The sequence below is a fragment of the Hydra vulgaris genome, chromosome 06 (genome assembly GCF_038396675.1).
Source record: "Hydra vulgaris chromosome 06, alternate assembly HydraT2T_AEP".
Classification (NCBI taxonomy): Eukaryota; Metazoa; Cnidaria; class Hydrozoa; order Anthoathecata; family Hydridae; genus Hydra; species Hydra vulgaris.
Window position 1 is genome coordinate 12,431,406 of NC_088925.1, and position 18,595 is coordinate 12,450,000.

At 30.7% G+C, this 18,595-nt stretch overlaps 1 protein-coding gene across 1 annotated transcript in view; it reads left to right on the forward strand.

Moving 5' to 3' along the window:
* Positions 1 to 315: 315 nt before the first annotated feature.
* Positions 316 to 18,595, forward strand: part of LOC100199510 (anoctamin-7) — a 64,836-nt gene continuing 46,556 nt past the window's right edge. The window contains exon 1 of the mRNA XM_065799238.1: positions 316 to 450. Coding sequence (XP_065655310.1) covers positions 448 to 450 — 3 coding nt within the window. The 5' untranslated portion in view covers positions 316 to 447. The remainder of the gene's footprint in view (positions 451 to 18,595) is intronic.

Sequence of the window (18,595 nt, forward strand, 5' to 3'; positions counted from 1 at the left end):
CGTCATCTGACTTAATGGTATAAAACATGCTCAATAACGCAAATACTGTGGACCACACAACTTTGTATAAAATCTTTGGTTTTAATTTTAAATCGTAAAGTATCATACCGAATATACTTTTACATAAGTAATTTTTAAAAGCGGCACAACATACAGTTTTAAAAACTTAAAAATACTTTCAAATATCTATAATAGCTATACATCTATTGTTCGTAGCTAAAAAAAAAAATTTTTTATTGCCATCACAAAAACATAAAATCCTCGAAACTCCTAGACTTTTTTTTCTATTTACTAAATAAATCCAAGTTGTCGCGCACAGTGTGCCCAGAATGAAAACAATTCATTTTTCAATGTTTTGAAAAACAGATCTTTTATTACAATTTTAAAAAATGGGTTAGTTATTATCGATCCGGACAATTTTAAAGAATTAACTCGTTTGGAAAAACAATGGTAGGTATTAAAACATTGTTTTTAATTTTTAATTCTAAGTGATTCTATGAAAAAACATTTCATTTTTGCTGAAATCTTTTAAAAGTTCATAAAATATGCAGTTAAAAATTGATCGTTTGAAAAAACTTTAGTTTGACAAATTAATTAAATTTTTTTTTTTTTATCAATTTGATTATGCTCAATTAAAAAAATTTATAACACATTTGTTAAAAAAACAGTATAAATTATTTAAGTAAAAAACAGTGGATAAAAGGTTTAAAAAAAAAGTATTTACGAGTCTATATTGTGTTTTATAAAATTTTGAGATATCTGTTCAATTGCGTTAATAACGTGGAACGACATTAAATATGCAATCGGGCTCATAGCATTTTGCATTAGTTGGGCGGCTACCTGTGACAGACGCAGGTTTTTAGTTTACCCCGTTAAAAAAAAGCCCTATACGCCATGTTGTAAGAGGCTAAACTACGTCTGCTGTGCAATTTAAGGAATTCAAGGCGGAGGTAAAGTAAGAAGGGTAAAGTAAGAAATTGTATTGATAAAACATTGCAATTATGTTTTGAATTAACAAAACATTTTAAAATCATTTCAAAACACTTTCAATCAAGTTGTTAGCCATATTTTGAGGTTAAAATTCAAAAGCACTATATATTGTACTCTGCTTATCATGATTTAACAAAAGATTACTTTTTTGAGAATACTTATGTTAAATCTCGATACATTGAAATACATTTGCAACCAATCAAATGCCAACTGCTGCAAAGTATAGCTTACACTATAGAATTTAAACAAATCCGATTTCTACTTTTAATAGCGAGGAATCAATTAACTTATCTAACTTTCTCATATCCTGTCAAAGTATAATTTACATTAGCAAGATTGGTTAAATAAAATTTTCAACCTCTACAAAGCATAGTGTTCATTGTAAAATTTCTTTAAAGTACATTTTCCAACAAAAATATAAAAAACGGCCGTCTAATATTAGGCGGGTTGTAAACTTCGTATAACCAATATTTATATTTTTTTTACCCCGCCACTCGCGGGACTTGACGGGTTTCAAATCTCTTGCTGCATTATGAATATTAAAATATTTAATATATCCTTTACCTCGTATATAAAAGGGTCAAATTATGTGTGTTTTATTCGTTGATTGTTCAATACTGTATCGTATACATGTACATACTTTGAGTGATATTGTTAACAATTATTTCGATTAGTACTTTAATGTTATATCTAATAAAATATTTAAAAATAGCTCAATGCTTTTGTGTAGTATCAACTTCTATGTAACAACACGAACCAGTTTGTAAAGGTGAGTCTCCACTCATCTGTTTTTCTACTGGAATGGGATAGGGTAGATAGAGTAAAATGAACACGCAAGCATCCATAGTTTTTCTTCGGACAAATTAAAAGTTATACTACGCATGTCCACTTGGTTCTTTTTCCATTCCCTTTCCCGCTCCCGTAAAAAAAACGAATGAGTGGAAGCTCACTTTTACTTTTACGCGGTTTTGAGAACAAAGTTTCATATAATGAATTGGTACGTTAATATCCAATTCATTACATGGACAAATAAAAAGCAAAAAGTAAAATACCGCAGTTCACAAAAGTTCCTTTTGACTTATAGTTTTTGGTAACGACTCTTGATATTTCAGATGATCATTTTTTAAAGCAAAGTATTAGTAAAACTTGCTGTAAATAACCAAAGTAGTTACAATAAACACAACGATAATCAAATTATTAATTCAATAAAAATAATCTCCGGCGAGCAATCACAAGCAATAACTAAGTAAAATTGTTGAAATCTTTATCTACATTGGCGCTGTATTGTACACTCAACGCGGTTAATGCATGTACTGGAAAATACACGAAATTTGCGTTTTTATAAAAAGGTTATGTTTCGCTGCATTTTTTTAACCCGAATAATTTTTAGAAAAAAAAGTTTTTTTTTCTCCTAGCGCTTTAGTTTGTCTAAAGTCAAACAAAGTTAAATTTTTTTTAATTACTCAAGTTTAGATATAAAATTTTGCTTTATAGTTGATGGACCATATTTTGGCATAAAATAGTGCTGCTCTCAATGAAGATAAAACATTAAACTGACAAAACAACTTTTTCAAAGAAGTTTTAAGTTATATGTTTAATTTCTAACCAGTCATATGTCTGCAAACATATTAAAGGTCGAAAAAAATTAGTTATTTCAAGTTTAAAATCTGTTTTTTCCATTTTATACGAAAGTTTTTATTAGTATGAGTGTGAAGAACACACAAATTGACATACGACTAGTTAGACTTTTAAAGTTAAACCTCTTAAAGTTTATTTAAAAGTCTAAGCTCAAAATTCAAACATTACAGTGATGTGAGCCATCCCTATTTTATAATGCCATAAAACTATTTAACTAAAATTCCGGGTTTAAATTATCATAGATTAATATATATATTTTATTTGAATATATTTTTTATTTTTTTGTAAAAAATATATATACATATTTTCATACTCCATGAGCATGCAATAAAGCGGCACAAAACCTATTGTGTTAACTAGCTAGTTTATAGAGATAAAGAGTTGACACAAGGACTTTTCCTAAAATGTTTACTGTTTTACTGTGATGCAAAAGTAAGTTTATACGTCAGCAATGGTTAAATGCTAAATACTCAGTTGATTTCACTAAAAAATTGATTTAAGTTCAATGTAAATTTTTTATTTAATGACATTTATTATTTTATAAAATCATACAAATATAAAATCATACAAATCACAAATGGTTATTTATAAAATCATACAAATGTTTTTGTGGGCATGTGTGCACATATGATGTTTGTATGTATGCACGCGTAAGTAACTAGTATGACCTTCATAACTGACCTATTTACCTAAAAAAAGCTAAAATTGTTCAAAGTTGCTACTCATCGGTCAAAGAAGAACTTTTATAAAACGCCAAGTGGGATATATTCATCATATGATAATAAAAATCATTTTTATGAAAATGACTTATTTAGAATAAAAAAATACACTTAATCTACTCAATAATCTTTCCTGAAGTATTGGTAATAAAATTTCTCAAGAAAATATAAGTTTTCCTGAAAAATTTTCATAAGACAATCGTAATATACTGAAAAATAAGATGCAAATAAAAAAATACAAAGAAAAATGATTCTAGTGTGAAGCTTACCATATTTCAAGTTAATTTAATGAAAACTTCAAATACTATTTTGATTAACAAGAAACTATTTTGTTTAAGCATACATTAACTTTTTATCGACGCAACTAACATCAGCGGTTCTCATGACAAGACCTCAATGTCTTCTCTGAGTTTCCGCGTTTTTTATTTTTATTTAATTTCTATCTTTATTGTACATAACCTTCGATTATTTATCTTTTTTACTTTCTATATATTTGTATAAAAGTTGTAATGTAATAAAAAACAAAACAAAAAAAATTATATTTTAAAATTTGCAATAAACAATAAAGTTTGTTTCTAATAATTTATTTGATGGTTTAAAAAATATTTTCAATGTAAATAATTTCAATGTAAATAAAAATGTTGGTACATTTTGTTGACACTAGTGTATTAAACATATTGTAAAAATTTCAAGTCAATTGGACTAGTAAAACTTGAAATATCTTTGCCCAAGTCTGAAAATTTAGATTCAAAGAAAATGATCGTTTAAAAATTTCTATAAAAATACAAGTAACTTTTCATTATACAAAACTAATAAGCTCCAGGTAAATAAGACTCTAATGGTTCTGTCTCCTTCTCTTAGTCAGAAAAACCTATCCTTATAGCTCTTAGTTTTTTTCTTCTTGCAAGTCCTATTTCAATAGTTTTTTTTTAAAGCATTACTTATGCGTCTTGCATTTGATGCATTTGTTGCTTTGTTCATAAACTTCCCAGTATGAATACCAAGTTTTAAAAATACATAAAAGTTCGAGTATTTCCCTCATTAAATTCTAACAATGCAGAGGCTACTCCAATTTCAAGTAACATTTTGCCAGCATAAGTTTGTTTAGGGCACTTTTTCCATATAACCTTGTTTATTGATTTGTTATTGTTTTTGGTTCCACCATGCAAACATTTTGTTAATAAACTATCAGATCGGTTGTTGGTGATTTTCAAAAAATTGATTTTTCAGACAAATGAAATGAAAGAGACGTTAACAATAACATTTACGCTTAATCCATCAAAATCAAAAATGTTATTGTTACTGTTGTTACAGACCTCCTTATGGGGTCATCCATAAATGATGTCAGTAAATATAAGGGGGGAGGGAGTGCTGGAAATTTTGACACTAATTGACAATTGGGAGGTGGGTGTTGAGGCCAAAGTGATGTCAATTTAAATTATTTTTTTAGTTTTAATGAGCAGATTTTAACGTTATTTAAATCTACTAAATGGTGTAGAAATGATGTTTTGTTTGTGGGAAAATTAATACTAAATGCGGGGAATTTGATATTATATTTTATTAAATTATTTATAATATAATATTATAAATTAACATAATATGTTTCTCAGAGACATTAAATAAAAACTACTAACGTAAAATAAAAATTACTATCGTTTTATTAGGATATTACCATTTTACTGCGAATCAAATTATGTTAGAAATATTAACTCTTTGGATATAAAATTCACAATCGTTATTCGCTCCCTAGCGGATTATAAAATGTGGTTCAAAGTAATCTCATAAAAGTAATCTCATAAATATGTCATTTTTTGAAATAAATTAAATTAAATTGCTCTCTAGTTGATTGTAAAACGTGATACAATGCAAACACATAAAGTCAATTGAAAATTCGAAACGCTAATTTCTCCCTAGCGGGTTGAAGAAATTCTTTTAAAAAACTTTTGCTAACGATGAGCAAAATCATTATTTTGATTGTGATGTAAGCAATACTAATAAATCAATATTAAGATACGGATAAAACTGCATTACTTAACTTATTGATGGTCTTGCATGGATCGTACCAATGCTCATCCCGAAAAAAAAGCTAATATCCAGAAAGAAGTCCATAGTATATGGAATTCATTAAAAGAAGAGAAACTGGTGCATAAGGATCTTGAATCAAGAGTAAAGGCATTTGAGCTTGAAAAGGATCTCACTTCTGCTACAGCATGGGGCTCACAGTGGCTGGTGAACTTTAATTCAGATAAAACTCAATTTTTTTCAGCCAATCGTTATCGCAATAATTTAGATCTTCCTATATTTATGAACGGTGATGTACTCGATGAGTCACCTACTCTTCATCTTCTTGGATTAACTCTTACTTCGAATCTTTCTTGGAAACCATATATCAAATCGGTTGCAAAATTAGCATCTGCTAAGGTTGCATCTCTTTATCGAGCTCGCCACTTTCTTACTCTGGATTCTATTCTCTATCTCTATAGATCCCAAATCCGGCCTTGTATGGAATACTGTTGCCATATATGGGGCGGATCTTCTAATGATGCCCTTTCTCTTTTAGACAAGGTGCAAAAACGCATTGTAAACATAGTTGGACCTGCTCTTGCAGCCAACCTCCAACCATTATCACATCGTCGTAATGTTGCTTCTCTTTCTCTTTTCTACAAATACTATAATGGGCACTGCTCTAAAGAGCTAGCGTCTCTTGTGCCATCTACTAAAATTCATTCTCGTGTTACTCGTCATTCAATTAAGTGTCATCCTTTTTCTGTGACTGTTCCTAAGTGCTCCAAAAACGCTTATTCGTCTAGTTTTTTTCCTCGAACATCAGTTCTTTGGAATTCGCTTCCTTCATCTTGCTTTCCTGATTCATATAATTTGCAATCTTTTAAATCGTCCGTCAATCGTTATCTTGCTCTACAATCTTCATCTTTTCTCTTACAGTAACTTCCAACTTTAATTAGTGGCTGCTTGCAGCCTTGTTGGAAGCGAAGATGTTTAAAAAAAAAAAAAAAAAAAATGTTTTTAATCAATTTTTTAATGAAAAGGCAATGAAGTTCAAGAGCAAGCAATTATTATTTTGGGCCAATACTCCAAAACAGTCTGCCCCCACGTATACTCCTTTTGAATTTGACAAGAATTCCTCACAGTTTGTTAAGCACACCAATGAGCGATCTGTTATTGATGATCAACAAAGTGCATTAACTTTGAGTTTGTTGACCACGAAAAATCAAAAAAATGCAAGAACATGGCTCAAGATCGACTAAAATCTGAAATTGCAGCTTTAAATTGTGAAGTTGCTGGACTAAAGACTAGAAAGAGAAGTGGATTCATTGCTGAAGCTGAAGAGGATTATTTGAAAAAGAAAAAGAAGAAACTAGCTTATCTATGTAAAGAACTGGCCAAAAAAAATATGATCAAGCTCAACAGAAAAAAACTAGAGAACTAAAAAATGGAGGAAATCTGTTTGGAGCAACCAGAAGTCAAAGAAAAACTAAAAATCAGAAAGAAACCTGGTCGACCGTCATTAGAAGTAGATCAACCTCTTCTTTTAAAGGCGATTATAGATATTGCTCTCCATGGTTGCTCCGCTGATGAAAGACGTCGGTCAGAGGTTCTTCGGGTAATGATAGCTTAGCTATGTTTTTTAATATTGTATTTGTTTGAATTTTACTCTTAATTAGTACTTGCACTATTGTAAATATCCTTGAAGTGTTATCAACTAATTTCAAGATTTGATTTGAATATAATGTACGAAATAAATCCCGTTTTCTGTAAAGCAGTTGGTTTTATCCAAATATATGTCTTTATTATTTAGAGCATTAAAACTCTCGACGAATTGACATCCGAGATGAACAAAATTGGATTTGCAATCAGCAAGAGCGCCCTTTATACTCGTCTACTTCCGAGAAGTTACGGAACATCAGAAGGCAAAAGGCATGTCAAAATAGTCCCTGTTAGATTGATCAGTTCTCAGAATGAATCTCATTTAAAATATGTTTACGGACTCTTTTACAGTATAAAATATGTGGAAACAGTTTGTTCTATTTTAGGGCCAGATGAAGTGTGTTTCATTAGCCAAGACGACAAGGCTAGAGTGCCAATTGGAATCACAGCAGCCAAAAAATAGGCGCTGTTGTTGATCCATTTTGAATACCGGTTAACTCTCCCGGACCCAGACTGGATCATGGCTGCTAAACACAACCTTATACCATCTGTATACGCTGAAATTACGATCAAAAAAGATGGTCTCGGAAAAACAGATGCTGTTACTTTATTCTGGACCTACCTACATTGCTGTTCGATCAGGAAAACACGCATCCTCGACCACCTTTGCTCATGGATTAAACTTTCAGTGGCTCTTGGATATCAAAGAATTTGACTCTATTACCAGAGATCCTTAAACTAATATGGTTAGGCCTATCGTTGTGTTTAGCGTCAATGGAGAACCCGGCGAAAATCCCAGATACCAGAAAGTAATTGAAATCGGGATTCACCATTTCTTAAAGAATAACCTTGATGCTCTTTTCATCATGACAAACGCTCCAGGCCGCAGTGCATTCAACAGAGCTGAGCGACGAATGGTACCTCTAAGTAAAGAATTATCTGGGTTGATTCTTCCGCACGAACATTACGGAACATGCGGTAGTGGTGTAGTGGTAAGAGCGCTCGCTTTGTAAGCGAGAGGTTCGGAGTTCGACTCCCACCACGTCCCTGGAAGTACCGCGCTCAACTTAGTTTCTCCGCGCAGCGGCCTTGCGCGGCAAGGTTCGTGTTTCGGAGTTAAAGGGTTGAGAGAGGGTTGCACCACGAATAACAACTAAAAAAAATAAATAATAAAAAAAAAAAAAAAAATGAGTAGCCTCCTCGACTGTAGTGGCCCCCCTCGGGCCTTGAGGAGGTGAATAATCTAAAAAAAAAAAAAAAAAACTCATCTTGATTCTCAATGTAATTACATTGACAAAAGTTGATTTGTAAAAATATTATTATAATTTTTAACCTATAATAACTAACATATCTTTTTAAATCAGGCAGGACAATAGATGAAAATTTAGAAAAATAGAACTTTGGTTTTGGTTTTGGTTTTGGACAGGCTTTGGCTGATGTTTGGTCTGATCTAAAAATTGACGTTTATCCAACCATTGTAGAGTATATTGATCCAGACAAATCAGAGCTAGAGTCAAGGAGCCTTTTATTACAAGATCAACGTTGGATTGCCGATCATCTTCGTCCAAGTCAATATTTTACTCAAATTGTGAAATGTGAAAATCGCTCTTGTTGTCGGACTAATAGAAGCTCTTACTTTACTCTAACTAGAGCAAGATTTCTTCCGCCACATGTCCCTGTTAACCAAACGAGAGACGGGCTCAAAGCAGTAGATGTCTCAGAAGGAGCAAAAAAATTGTTTCCATCATCCGTCTTTATGCTCATCGCATCAAACATTGAAAGTATTCTTCCTTGTACTGCAAAAGGATTTCAAATTTTGCCGTATGATGCGTTTTTTCCATCAATTCAGTCTAGCCTAGCTTATAGAATCTGTAAAAAGTGCAATATCTACTTTGCCTCTCAAGCTATGATGAAAAAGCGCGCTTCTATCCATTCTTCTGATATAACACTCCCTCTAATCAAAAGGATCCAACCTGTTCGTATCGCTGCCAAGCGTCGGACAGAATTTTTGGCAGTCATCGCCTTGCAAAAGAATTCGGAAACTGCTGAATGGTAGATGAAAATGAAGTTGACGCAACGAATTTGATTGTACCTCAAGAATACGATATTCTTTTAGAGCGTAGAGAGCATTCACTACCTATTGTTTCAATCGATGATCACTTCAACAACCCATGGGAAAATTATATTAAAGATATATAATACTATTTGCTTAATTGATTATTTAATGAGATATCGACTATTATATAATATAATTTGATGAGATCTACTATTATATAAATGTATAATTTAATCAGAAAAAAAATCATTGGTTTTTAAGCATTTTTATTGTTTTTTAGGGGAGAGGAGTACACAAAAACTGACATCATATATAACGGGGGGTTGGCCAAAAATTGACAGAGTTTGACAAAGGGGGGAGGGGGAGTCGAAAAATTGAGAAAAAACACTGACATCATTTATGGATGACCCCTATGGTAATTTATTGTTTTTTAAAAATAAATGAAAAAAGTATTATCAAAAGCAAACTAAAAAATACATTTAGTTAACGATTTCATTCAACATTCTAAACTGCTATGTAAATACTTGTTCTTCAAATCAGTTTATAGCAGTAATAAAGAAACCAATCCGTGTAATTTTTTAATCAGTTAAATTCTAAAGCCAGAAAACAAGCAATCTCACTTTAAAGAAAAAAAGCATTCTGTTACTTACTATGTTTCGTCAGCCAACTATACACAACCCACATTATGTACAAAAACGCCTGATTTCAATTTATACCAATCAAATGTGCCTCCGGCCCCCGTTGTTGTTGGCTCTGATTTTTATTTATTAATTATAAAATTATTATCAGTTTTATCTAAAAAACCATGTTGATAGCTACAAAACTAACAATTTGTAGCTATCGAAAAGATACAGACTTGTCGTTATGTTATAGTTAGCTACAATAATATGGTAGAATTAATATTAGAGATGGGAAAAGAACCCTTTTTTTAAAGTTCGGGTCCGGTTCGGTTCGGTTATATCTAATGTTCAAGTTCGGTTCGGTCTTAAGCGTAGTTTAGGTTCAGTTCGGCTCGGTAACAACTAAAGTTCGGGCTCAGTTCGGTATCAACACAATTGTTTTTTTATTAGTTTTATTAGTTACATTCACAATGATAAAGCACAAATAAATTAAAGTAATATTAAGTAGTTAAAGCATAGTAAATTATTTGAATTAATTTGCAATGCTTTAACTACTGCAACTTTTAAAGTTTAAAAAACAAAAGGTGCAGTTGAAGTGCGCAAAACATAAAAGCAGTAAATTTTTGAAAACAGATAACGGTAGCTTGAGTAACCTACTGTCAGTCTAGTAATCAGGGCTGCATGTTATGTTTGAGAAATATCAGCATTTTTAATGTTTCTGGGTTTAGGTGAGCCCTGCGATAACTCATCATCACCTCACACACCGAAAAGACTCTTTTACTGACAGTATTTGTAGCAGAAATAGGCAACAACTTTCAAGATATCAATGCCATCGTCAGAAATTTATGTTCACGATCATTGTCTTTCTAGAATTGCAATGCATCACATCCTGCCACGGGCAGTGCCAAGTATTTGTCAAATTCATTACTACAGTCTTGTATCATTACTGCCAGTCATAGACAATGGAGTTTGCCAGCAAATTATACAACTCAGGGTCAGTTTTTTGAAGGAGGCAGTTGATCTGAATGACTGCATTTACTAATGTTGTCCATATCTGTACTGCCTGAGTCCTTGCGTATCACCTAAGGTGTTAAAGAAGAAGTAATTTAGTCTACCATACCACGCATCAATAAACAAAATAGCAACCTTCTGCATTGACAAAAAACAAGTATTTGGAAGAAGGAACAATAAGTGTTGATAGCTTGTGCAAAGGATAAATGATTTATTTTTCATTCAAGCCAGACAGAAAAGCTGCCTTCAAATTACACATACTGTCACTGTCTGAACCATTGATGTTACAGTCTGACCGTAAACAATTAGTATTATTTTATGTATTGTAAACTTACTTTACGTATTATGCTATGTATCATATTATGTATCGTAGACTTATTTTATATATTAGGTTATGACAATTATGTTATGTTGTGTATTATAGTTATACATTTAATATAGTTACATATATATATTGTGCTGATTTTTATAATCATTATTATTCTTGTTGAGTTTAATTATGTGTATACTAAAACTAACCTGTTTGTATACTTTAGTTTACATATTATTATATGAAGAATAAAGCCTTCATGTTGGCTTAGAATTAATTATTGACTATTAAATTTATTACACTACAATTTCTTCTTCATATTTTAATGGATAAATATCTAAAACCGGAACAATTTGACAGCAATCCCAATTCTGCATCAGCTTCTAAAGAATGTTCACACTGGTTTTACTGGTTTAAAACTTATGAGTTACTGCCACAAGGCTCTGTTATTGGCCCTTATTATTTTTATTTATATTAATGATTTGCCTGAGAACTAAATATTTCAAAGATGTATGCAGATGATCCAAAAGTATTATCAAGGATTGATTATGAAGCGAGTGTTAACCTATTTCAAAATGACCTAGATAAAGCCATCAACTGGTCCAACAAATGGCTTTATAGTTTAATTTTGAGAAGTGTTTAATAATGCACTTTACAAAAAGCAATCCAAAAAGAATTTATTTTATGTAAAATATAACTTTAAGTACCACTGTTGCTGAAAAAGATTTTGGTGTAGTATTTACCTCTGACATAAAATGGAAACATTTAATATAAAAAACCAGTTTATACTGGTTACTGGTTTAAAACTTTTACAAACTTCATGAAAACTATACAAACAGAAGATAATTTAGATTTCCTCATTAACTTTTCATTTCCTTTCGTGTTCGACTATATTGCTGACATTAAATCATTTGATGGCGCTATAGAAATCCTGGAAAACTTATTTGTAATACCTAAAATGAATTATTTTCCAGACATCAGTTAGCTCCACGTAAACAATCATGCGGAGAATCTATTGATGAGTTTTTGCAGGCTTTATGTACACTCAATAAAGATTGCAACTTTAAACAGGTTTCTTCTTCAGAACATTGTAAAGAATACATTCATGATTTATAAGCGGTCTAAGCTCTCATCATATTCGCCAACGACTACTAGAAAACTCTACTCTTAAACTTACTGAGACCTATAATCAAGCTCGTTTATTGGAATACGTTCAAATAAATAACGATATGTATTCACATACAGAGTATAGTAATATTGCTACAATTAATAAACATTCTGAATGTATTATTGAGCTTGCTTCAGTTTCTACTAAGCCTAGTGGACTTTGTTATTACTGTGGAAGTAAACGTCACCCTCAACAATCATGTTCTGCCAGAGACGCAGAATAAAACAATTATGGTAAGAAAGGACATTTCAAGAAAGTATGCAAATCATCAAAAAACTTTGTCACGTCTGCTGCTGCTAATTTCCATGCACCAAGTTTAGCCTCGATTACTTGCTCTTCTATCAACTCACTCAACTCTATTGTTTATATCTTTATTGCTAGGGTCAAGGTAAGAGCTCTTTTTGACACTTGAAGCTCTGACACATTTATAAGCAAATCATTATGTGACTCTTTAAAACTTAATATACTTCCTTATAATAAAAGAGTCTCTATGGCTGATCCTTCCTTATCTTGTCAAGTTATAGGTAAAGTTTCAACTAACTTCACTTTATTTGGTATGAAGTACTCTAATATTACCTTTTTGGTTATACCCAACTCTTGCGAACAAATGATACTTGGTAGAGATTTCCTACAGTTGCACAAAAGTCTTAATATCAATTATGGTGGTAAAAAAGATTCTTTAAAATCTGTTCTCTAAGTAAAAGTTTAAAATCTGTTCTCTAAGTAAAAGTTTAAAATCTGTTCTCTAAGTAAAAGTTTAAAATCTGTTCTCTAAGTAGTATTACAATGAAAGCTAGTACTCTTTTCCCTTTTCTATCTCCAGAAGGGAGACCAATTCCTTCACCTTCTAGACAATAAAACTCAGAGCATTCATTGAGCAAAAAACTAAAAAACTTTTGCAACTAGATATAATTGAACCCAGTAACTCTCCTTGGTGATCACAAATAGTTGTTACCAGGAATGCGAGACATAAGAAACGTATGGCCGTTGATTACTCACAAACAATAAATCGCTTTGCACTACTTGATGCTTATCCTTTACCTAACATCAATGAATTAGTTAACTCTGTTGCAAAATATACATTATTTAGCACATTTGATTTAAAAAGTGCTTATCACCAAATACCTCTCCTCGAAAGTGACAAGTATTATACTGCTTTTGAGTCCAATGGACATCTTTTCCAATTTAAATGAAATCCTTTTGGCCTCACTAATGCTGTTGCACAATTTTAAGGAATCGTGGATAAGTTTATTCAAAAAAAAACAAATCGGAAGACACCATTGTATATCTAGATAACTTACTTGTATGTGGTACATCAAAAAATAAATATGATTTAAACTTATAAAATTTTTTTGAAGCTTCTGAGAAAACAATGTTTACGTTCAATTAAGAAAAGTCTATATTGTCTACTTCGTGTATAACCTTCCTAGGTTTTATTATAAAAAGTTGCTCTTTTCCCCCTGATTTAGATCGCTTAAAGCCATTAATTGAAATGACCGCTCCCACTGATAGTGCTACTCTCCGTCGAGTCCTTGGTATGTTCTCATACTTTTCCCAATATATCAAACATTTTTCTGACAAAATTCATCCTATTTCTCTAATGTCTATCTTTCCACGGTTAACTGAAGCTGTTAAATGTTTCAATTAAATGAAAAAATCGATCTCTCAATCAGTTTCACAAGCTATTGTTGAAAGTATACTATTTGAGGTGGAAACAGAGGCCTCCGATTTTGCCATAGCCGCTTCCCTAAATCAGGCTGAAAACCAGATGCATTCTTTTTTCGCAAAATTTCATCTACTGAAAAAAAACATTTTTCTGTTGAGAAGGATGCTTTATCTATTGTCGAATCACTTCGAAAATGGAAACACTACCTTGTTGGTCGGCATTTTACTCTAGTCACCGACCAGCGCTCTGTCTCTTTCATGTTTATCAATAACAAGAGTGGAAAAATTAAAAATGATAAGATTCTGAGATAGAGGATAGAACTTCTTTGTACAGCTATGATATAGTTTATCACCTTGGACGTAACAATTTTTGTTGCTGATGCCCTCTCTAAATTTTGTTGCTCTATGACTATAAGGAGACCCTCTCTTAAGGAACTACATGAATCTCTTTGCCACCCTGGAATCACCAGAATGTTCAATAAAATTTAATAAAATTAAAAAATCTGGCTTTTTCAATTGATGATGTAAAAAAAAAACATTTCTTCGTGTCAAGTTTGTGCTGAATTAAAACTGAAATACTATGTAAGGAATTTTAACCACACCTGAATAAAATCTACTCAACCTTTTGAGCGACTAAGCATGGATTTTAAAGGAACTATTCTGTCTTCATCTAGCAACAAATATTTTTTAAGAGTTGTAGATGAGTTTTCAATATTTCCCTTTGTATTTCCTTGTCATGATATCTCTACTTCAAGCGTAATTAAATGTTTACCTCAACTTTTCACTTTATTTAGTATGCCAGCTTGTATACATTCAGATCGAGGCACTTGCTTCATGTCTACAGAGCTCCGCAATTTTCTTAACTCTCGAGGTGTCAACCAGAGAAGAACTACTCTTTATAATCCAATGGTCAGTGTGAAAGATACAATGGCGTAATTCGGAAAGGAATTTCACTTGCTCTCAAATCAAAGAATTTACCTACCATGAACTGGGAACATGTTTTACCCGAAGTCCTTCATTCAATGCGTTCCTTACTTTGCACTTCTATTAACGCTACATCTTACGAACGATTATTCGGATTCAGTCAATCCGAATAATCGTTTTCATTAAAAGAACGAATCGGATTCAGATTCGTTCTTTTAATGGACACTCTGTTCCTACATGATTAACTAATTCGGGTCCTGTATAGCTTAAAAGACATGTTTGACACAGCAAATATGAACCTCTGGTTGAAGAGATTGAGCCTTTAGAGGCTAATAGTAAATATTATCATGTAAGAATGCCTGATGGATGTGAGACCACTGTTGCTACAAGGCATCTCGCACCAATGGCTGATATAATCAGTGATAATGACGGAAATAATAACTACAATCATAACTCCAATAAATCTGATACAATCCCTTTACCTGAGCCTTTCCATCCGAAAAGATCTCAAAACTTTTCTACTCTCTCTCTCTCCAACAAATTCTAATGGAATTTCTACTGTAGAATCAGTCCCTCGTTGTTTAGGAAGATCCCGGAATCCTCCTAAATATTTAAATGACTATATTTGAACAATTTGAATTTATTTAATTATTTTGTTTATTTAGTATAGTAGAATATGCTGATTCTTATAATTACTTTTTATCTAACCGAACATATATATATATATATATATATATATATATATATATATATATATATATATATATATATATATATGTAATACGTATGTATATTAGGGTGCATCCAACGCCCCATACTTTCAAAAAGTGATCTGTCCCTATTCTTAAAACTTTCTATTGGTTCTCACAAGACACTGTTAAATTTTTTCAAAATTTAATGAGATTTAGGGGGGCCACCTCAAGTCTGAAACTCGCAACGTGACCCTAAAATTTTTATATAGTTTCGGTTCTTTTGAGACCCAACATGACACACATTTGAAAAACTTTTTTTTTTCTCTTTAGGGTCTCGTTGCAAGTTTCAGACTTGAGGTGGCCCCCCTAAATTACATTCAATTTTGAAAAAATTTAACAGAGTGTCTTGTGAAAACCAATAGAAAGTTTTAAAAATAGGGACAGTCCACTTTTTGAAAGTATGGGGCGTTGGATGCACCCTAATATATTTATATATGTATATAAATATATATATATATATATATATATATATATATATATATATATATATATATATATATATATATAAATTATAATTTTAGATATTTACACACATGTACCTAACTATGTAATGTATTATGTATATATTGTAGACTCATCTCGACGCTAGAATTTTCTTGTTCTATCTCCACTTTATGAAAAAATTGAGTTATTGATAGTATTTCGTACTTCAGAATAATGTTTTGCTATTGTATCGAAACCAAAGTTTTAACAAAAAAAATTGTTTAGAAAACATTAGTTATAAATAAAGTTTTATATGCCGTCTCCTAAAGTCTTTCTTTTTTAAATTGTTTTATCTCATAACTAAAAAATGTGGAAATAAAACAAGTAAATTGTAACGTTGACACCTTCGGTGTCAACGTTACAATTTACCTAATTGAGGCGACGACACCGAAGGCAGGGGGGTAGCACATGCCTAACCTCCCCACCGCCCTCCTCCCCGGTGTCATCGGCATTGCTTTGAACGTTCAAGAGACGTTCAAAACGTAGAAAAGACGTTTAAAAGACGCGTTCTTAACGCTTCGTTTCTACTGGGTATCTAAATGGAAAGCCTTTTAAATAAAATTAATTTTACAAAAATAATACTAGACCTTAAAAAAACGTTAGAAACAATCAACAGAAAAGTTTTTATTACACAGTTTAAATGTTATTAAGTTGAAGGTAAAGATCGAAACCAGGTTATATCTTACATATAAGAACTCAAAAAGTCAAAATTAATGATGTAAGATCTAGTGTAGATATCGAGGTTCTATATATGGAATATTGAGGTTCCATATAAGAGAGCCCCTGGAGCTCGTTTGTTTTTATTATACACAAATTGTATTTACTTGAAAATTAAGTAATTCTTTTATCAATTTGTTTGCTAATGATACAGTGGTTGGTGTTATTGTTACAAATTTCAACAAATCTGTTTATCAATTAAACCAAGACTTAAGAGTGCTTTGTAAAGGCCTAAAAAATAGCAAACTTAATGAGCTTTTATGTATTAGATTATTACACAAAAGCTCATGTTTATTGTAAAGTCAAAAACAAAATGATATATATTTTATCAAATTTAGACTATGATGTAAAAGTGATCTTGAATGACATTGTAATTAAATTTTGATTGTGTGAAATATGCAGGCATTCAGATTGATTACTAATTTTGCTTAAAATATCACACATAAATTAAGTAAAATTGTAAAGAAAACTGCTGGTCTTATTCAAGACAAATCAAAAGGTTAATCTTTCAACCCATTATTACTTCCCACAATAATTACTGTGCTTTTATGTAAATACTTCAATATCTCTAAAAAGCTACTAATTAGGAGTTAAACTGAAATGTGACTTACTCAGCATAAAAACTTAAATAATAATTTAAATCTTTATGTTTTATTTACAATGTAGCATCAACTAGAAATTAACTGTTTGAATAATTTTGTGTAAAGAAATAATAAGTATTCACAATACTAAACAAGTTGTTTAGTATTATGTATATTTGTTATATGTTAGTGACTTTCACATTCATTACCAATGGTATAGAGCAAGACAGAAGTTGTTATTTGTTTAAATGTATAAAACTTTAAATTAAACAAGACACAAAAAGTTTCAAAAAACTTATAGAAACTTTAATACTAAAATAAATTTAATTTAACATAAAAGTTAACAATTTAATTTAGTTATTTAATTTAGCTAAAAGTTCAAATAACAAGTAAGTTTTTAAACAAGTAAAAATAAATTTAATAATTGTTAACTCAGAATTTTTTTTTTTTTTTTTTTACAGTTTTGTAGACTGTTTTTTATAATTAAGTTGAACTCCTTAGGTAATTTTTTTCAAGGTTGTATTTATTTTGGTTTATAGAACTAAGATTTTGAGGTTAGTATCAAATGTGCTTCTGCCTAAAAATTTTTGTAAAAATTGTTTTAAATATTTCATAACTTACAAATTAGCTATAAATTAAGATTTGTAACTAAAAATGGAAATATTTACTTAACCCAATTAACAGTTAAGAAATTCCTTTTTTCATAATTAAAAATTGTTAATAAAGCTCAAAATAAAACAATTCCTAAAAAGTCCCAGAATTTTTAAGTATTCCGGAAATTTATGGAAAGTGCTGAACTTCTGTAATTATTCTCAAATATCCTGGAAAATATCTAGAAATTTGTATTATATAATTTAATTTTTCTAAGTTTTTTTTTTCTTATAGAAAATAAGTTGGTTTATTGTTTTAATTTAAACTCTTACTTTAGTAAAATACTCTTAAAAAATCTAATACATTCACTGTAAAGCAAATGTAACTTGTTTTTAAATTATTACACAAAATAGCATTTCATTAAAAAAATTTCATTCAATAATTCATAATCATTAATATCAATAATAATTTTAATAATTAACAATTCATTTACTTCACTTTTATTAGATATTTTTAATGTTTTATTTTTTTAAGAATAAAAAAAAATATTTTATAACTTTTTTTTTTTTCTTTGCCAAACGTCTAAGTAGAAAAAATTCTTCTTAGAAGTTTTGCATAGTAAGCATTGCATCTATTGAACTGGTATTATTATTATTTTAAATTCTATTATAAAATTTAGTAAAATATGATGGTTTGTTATCAAA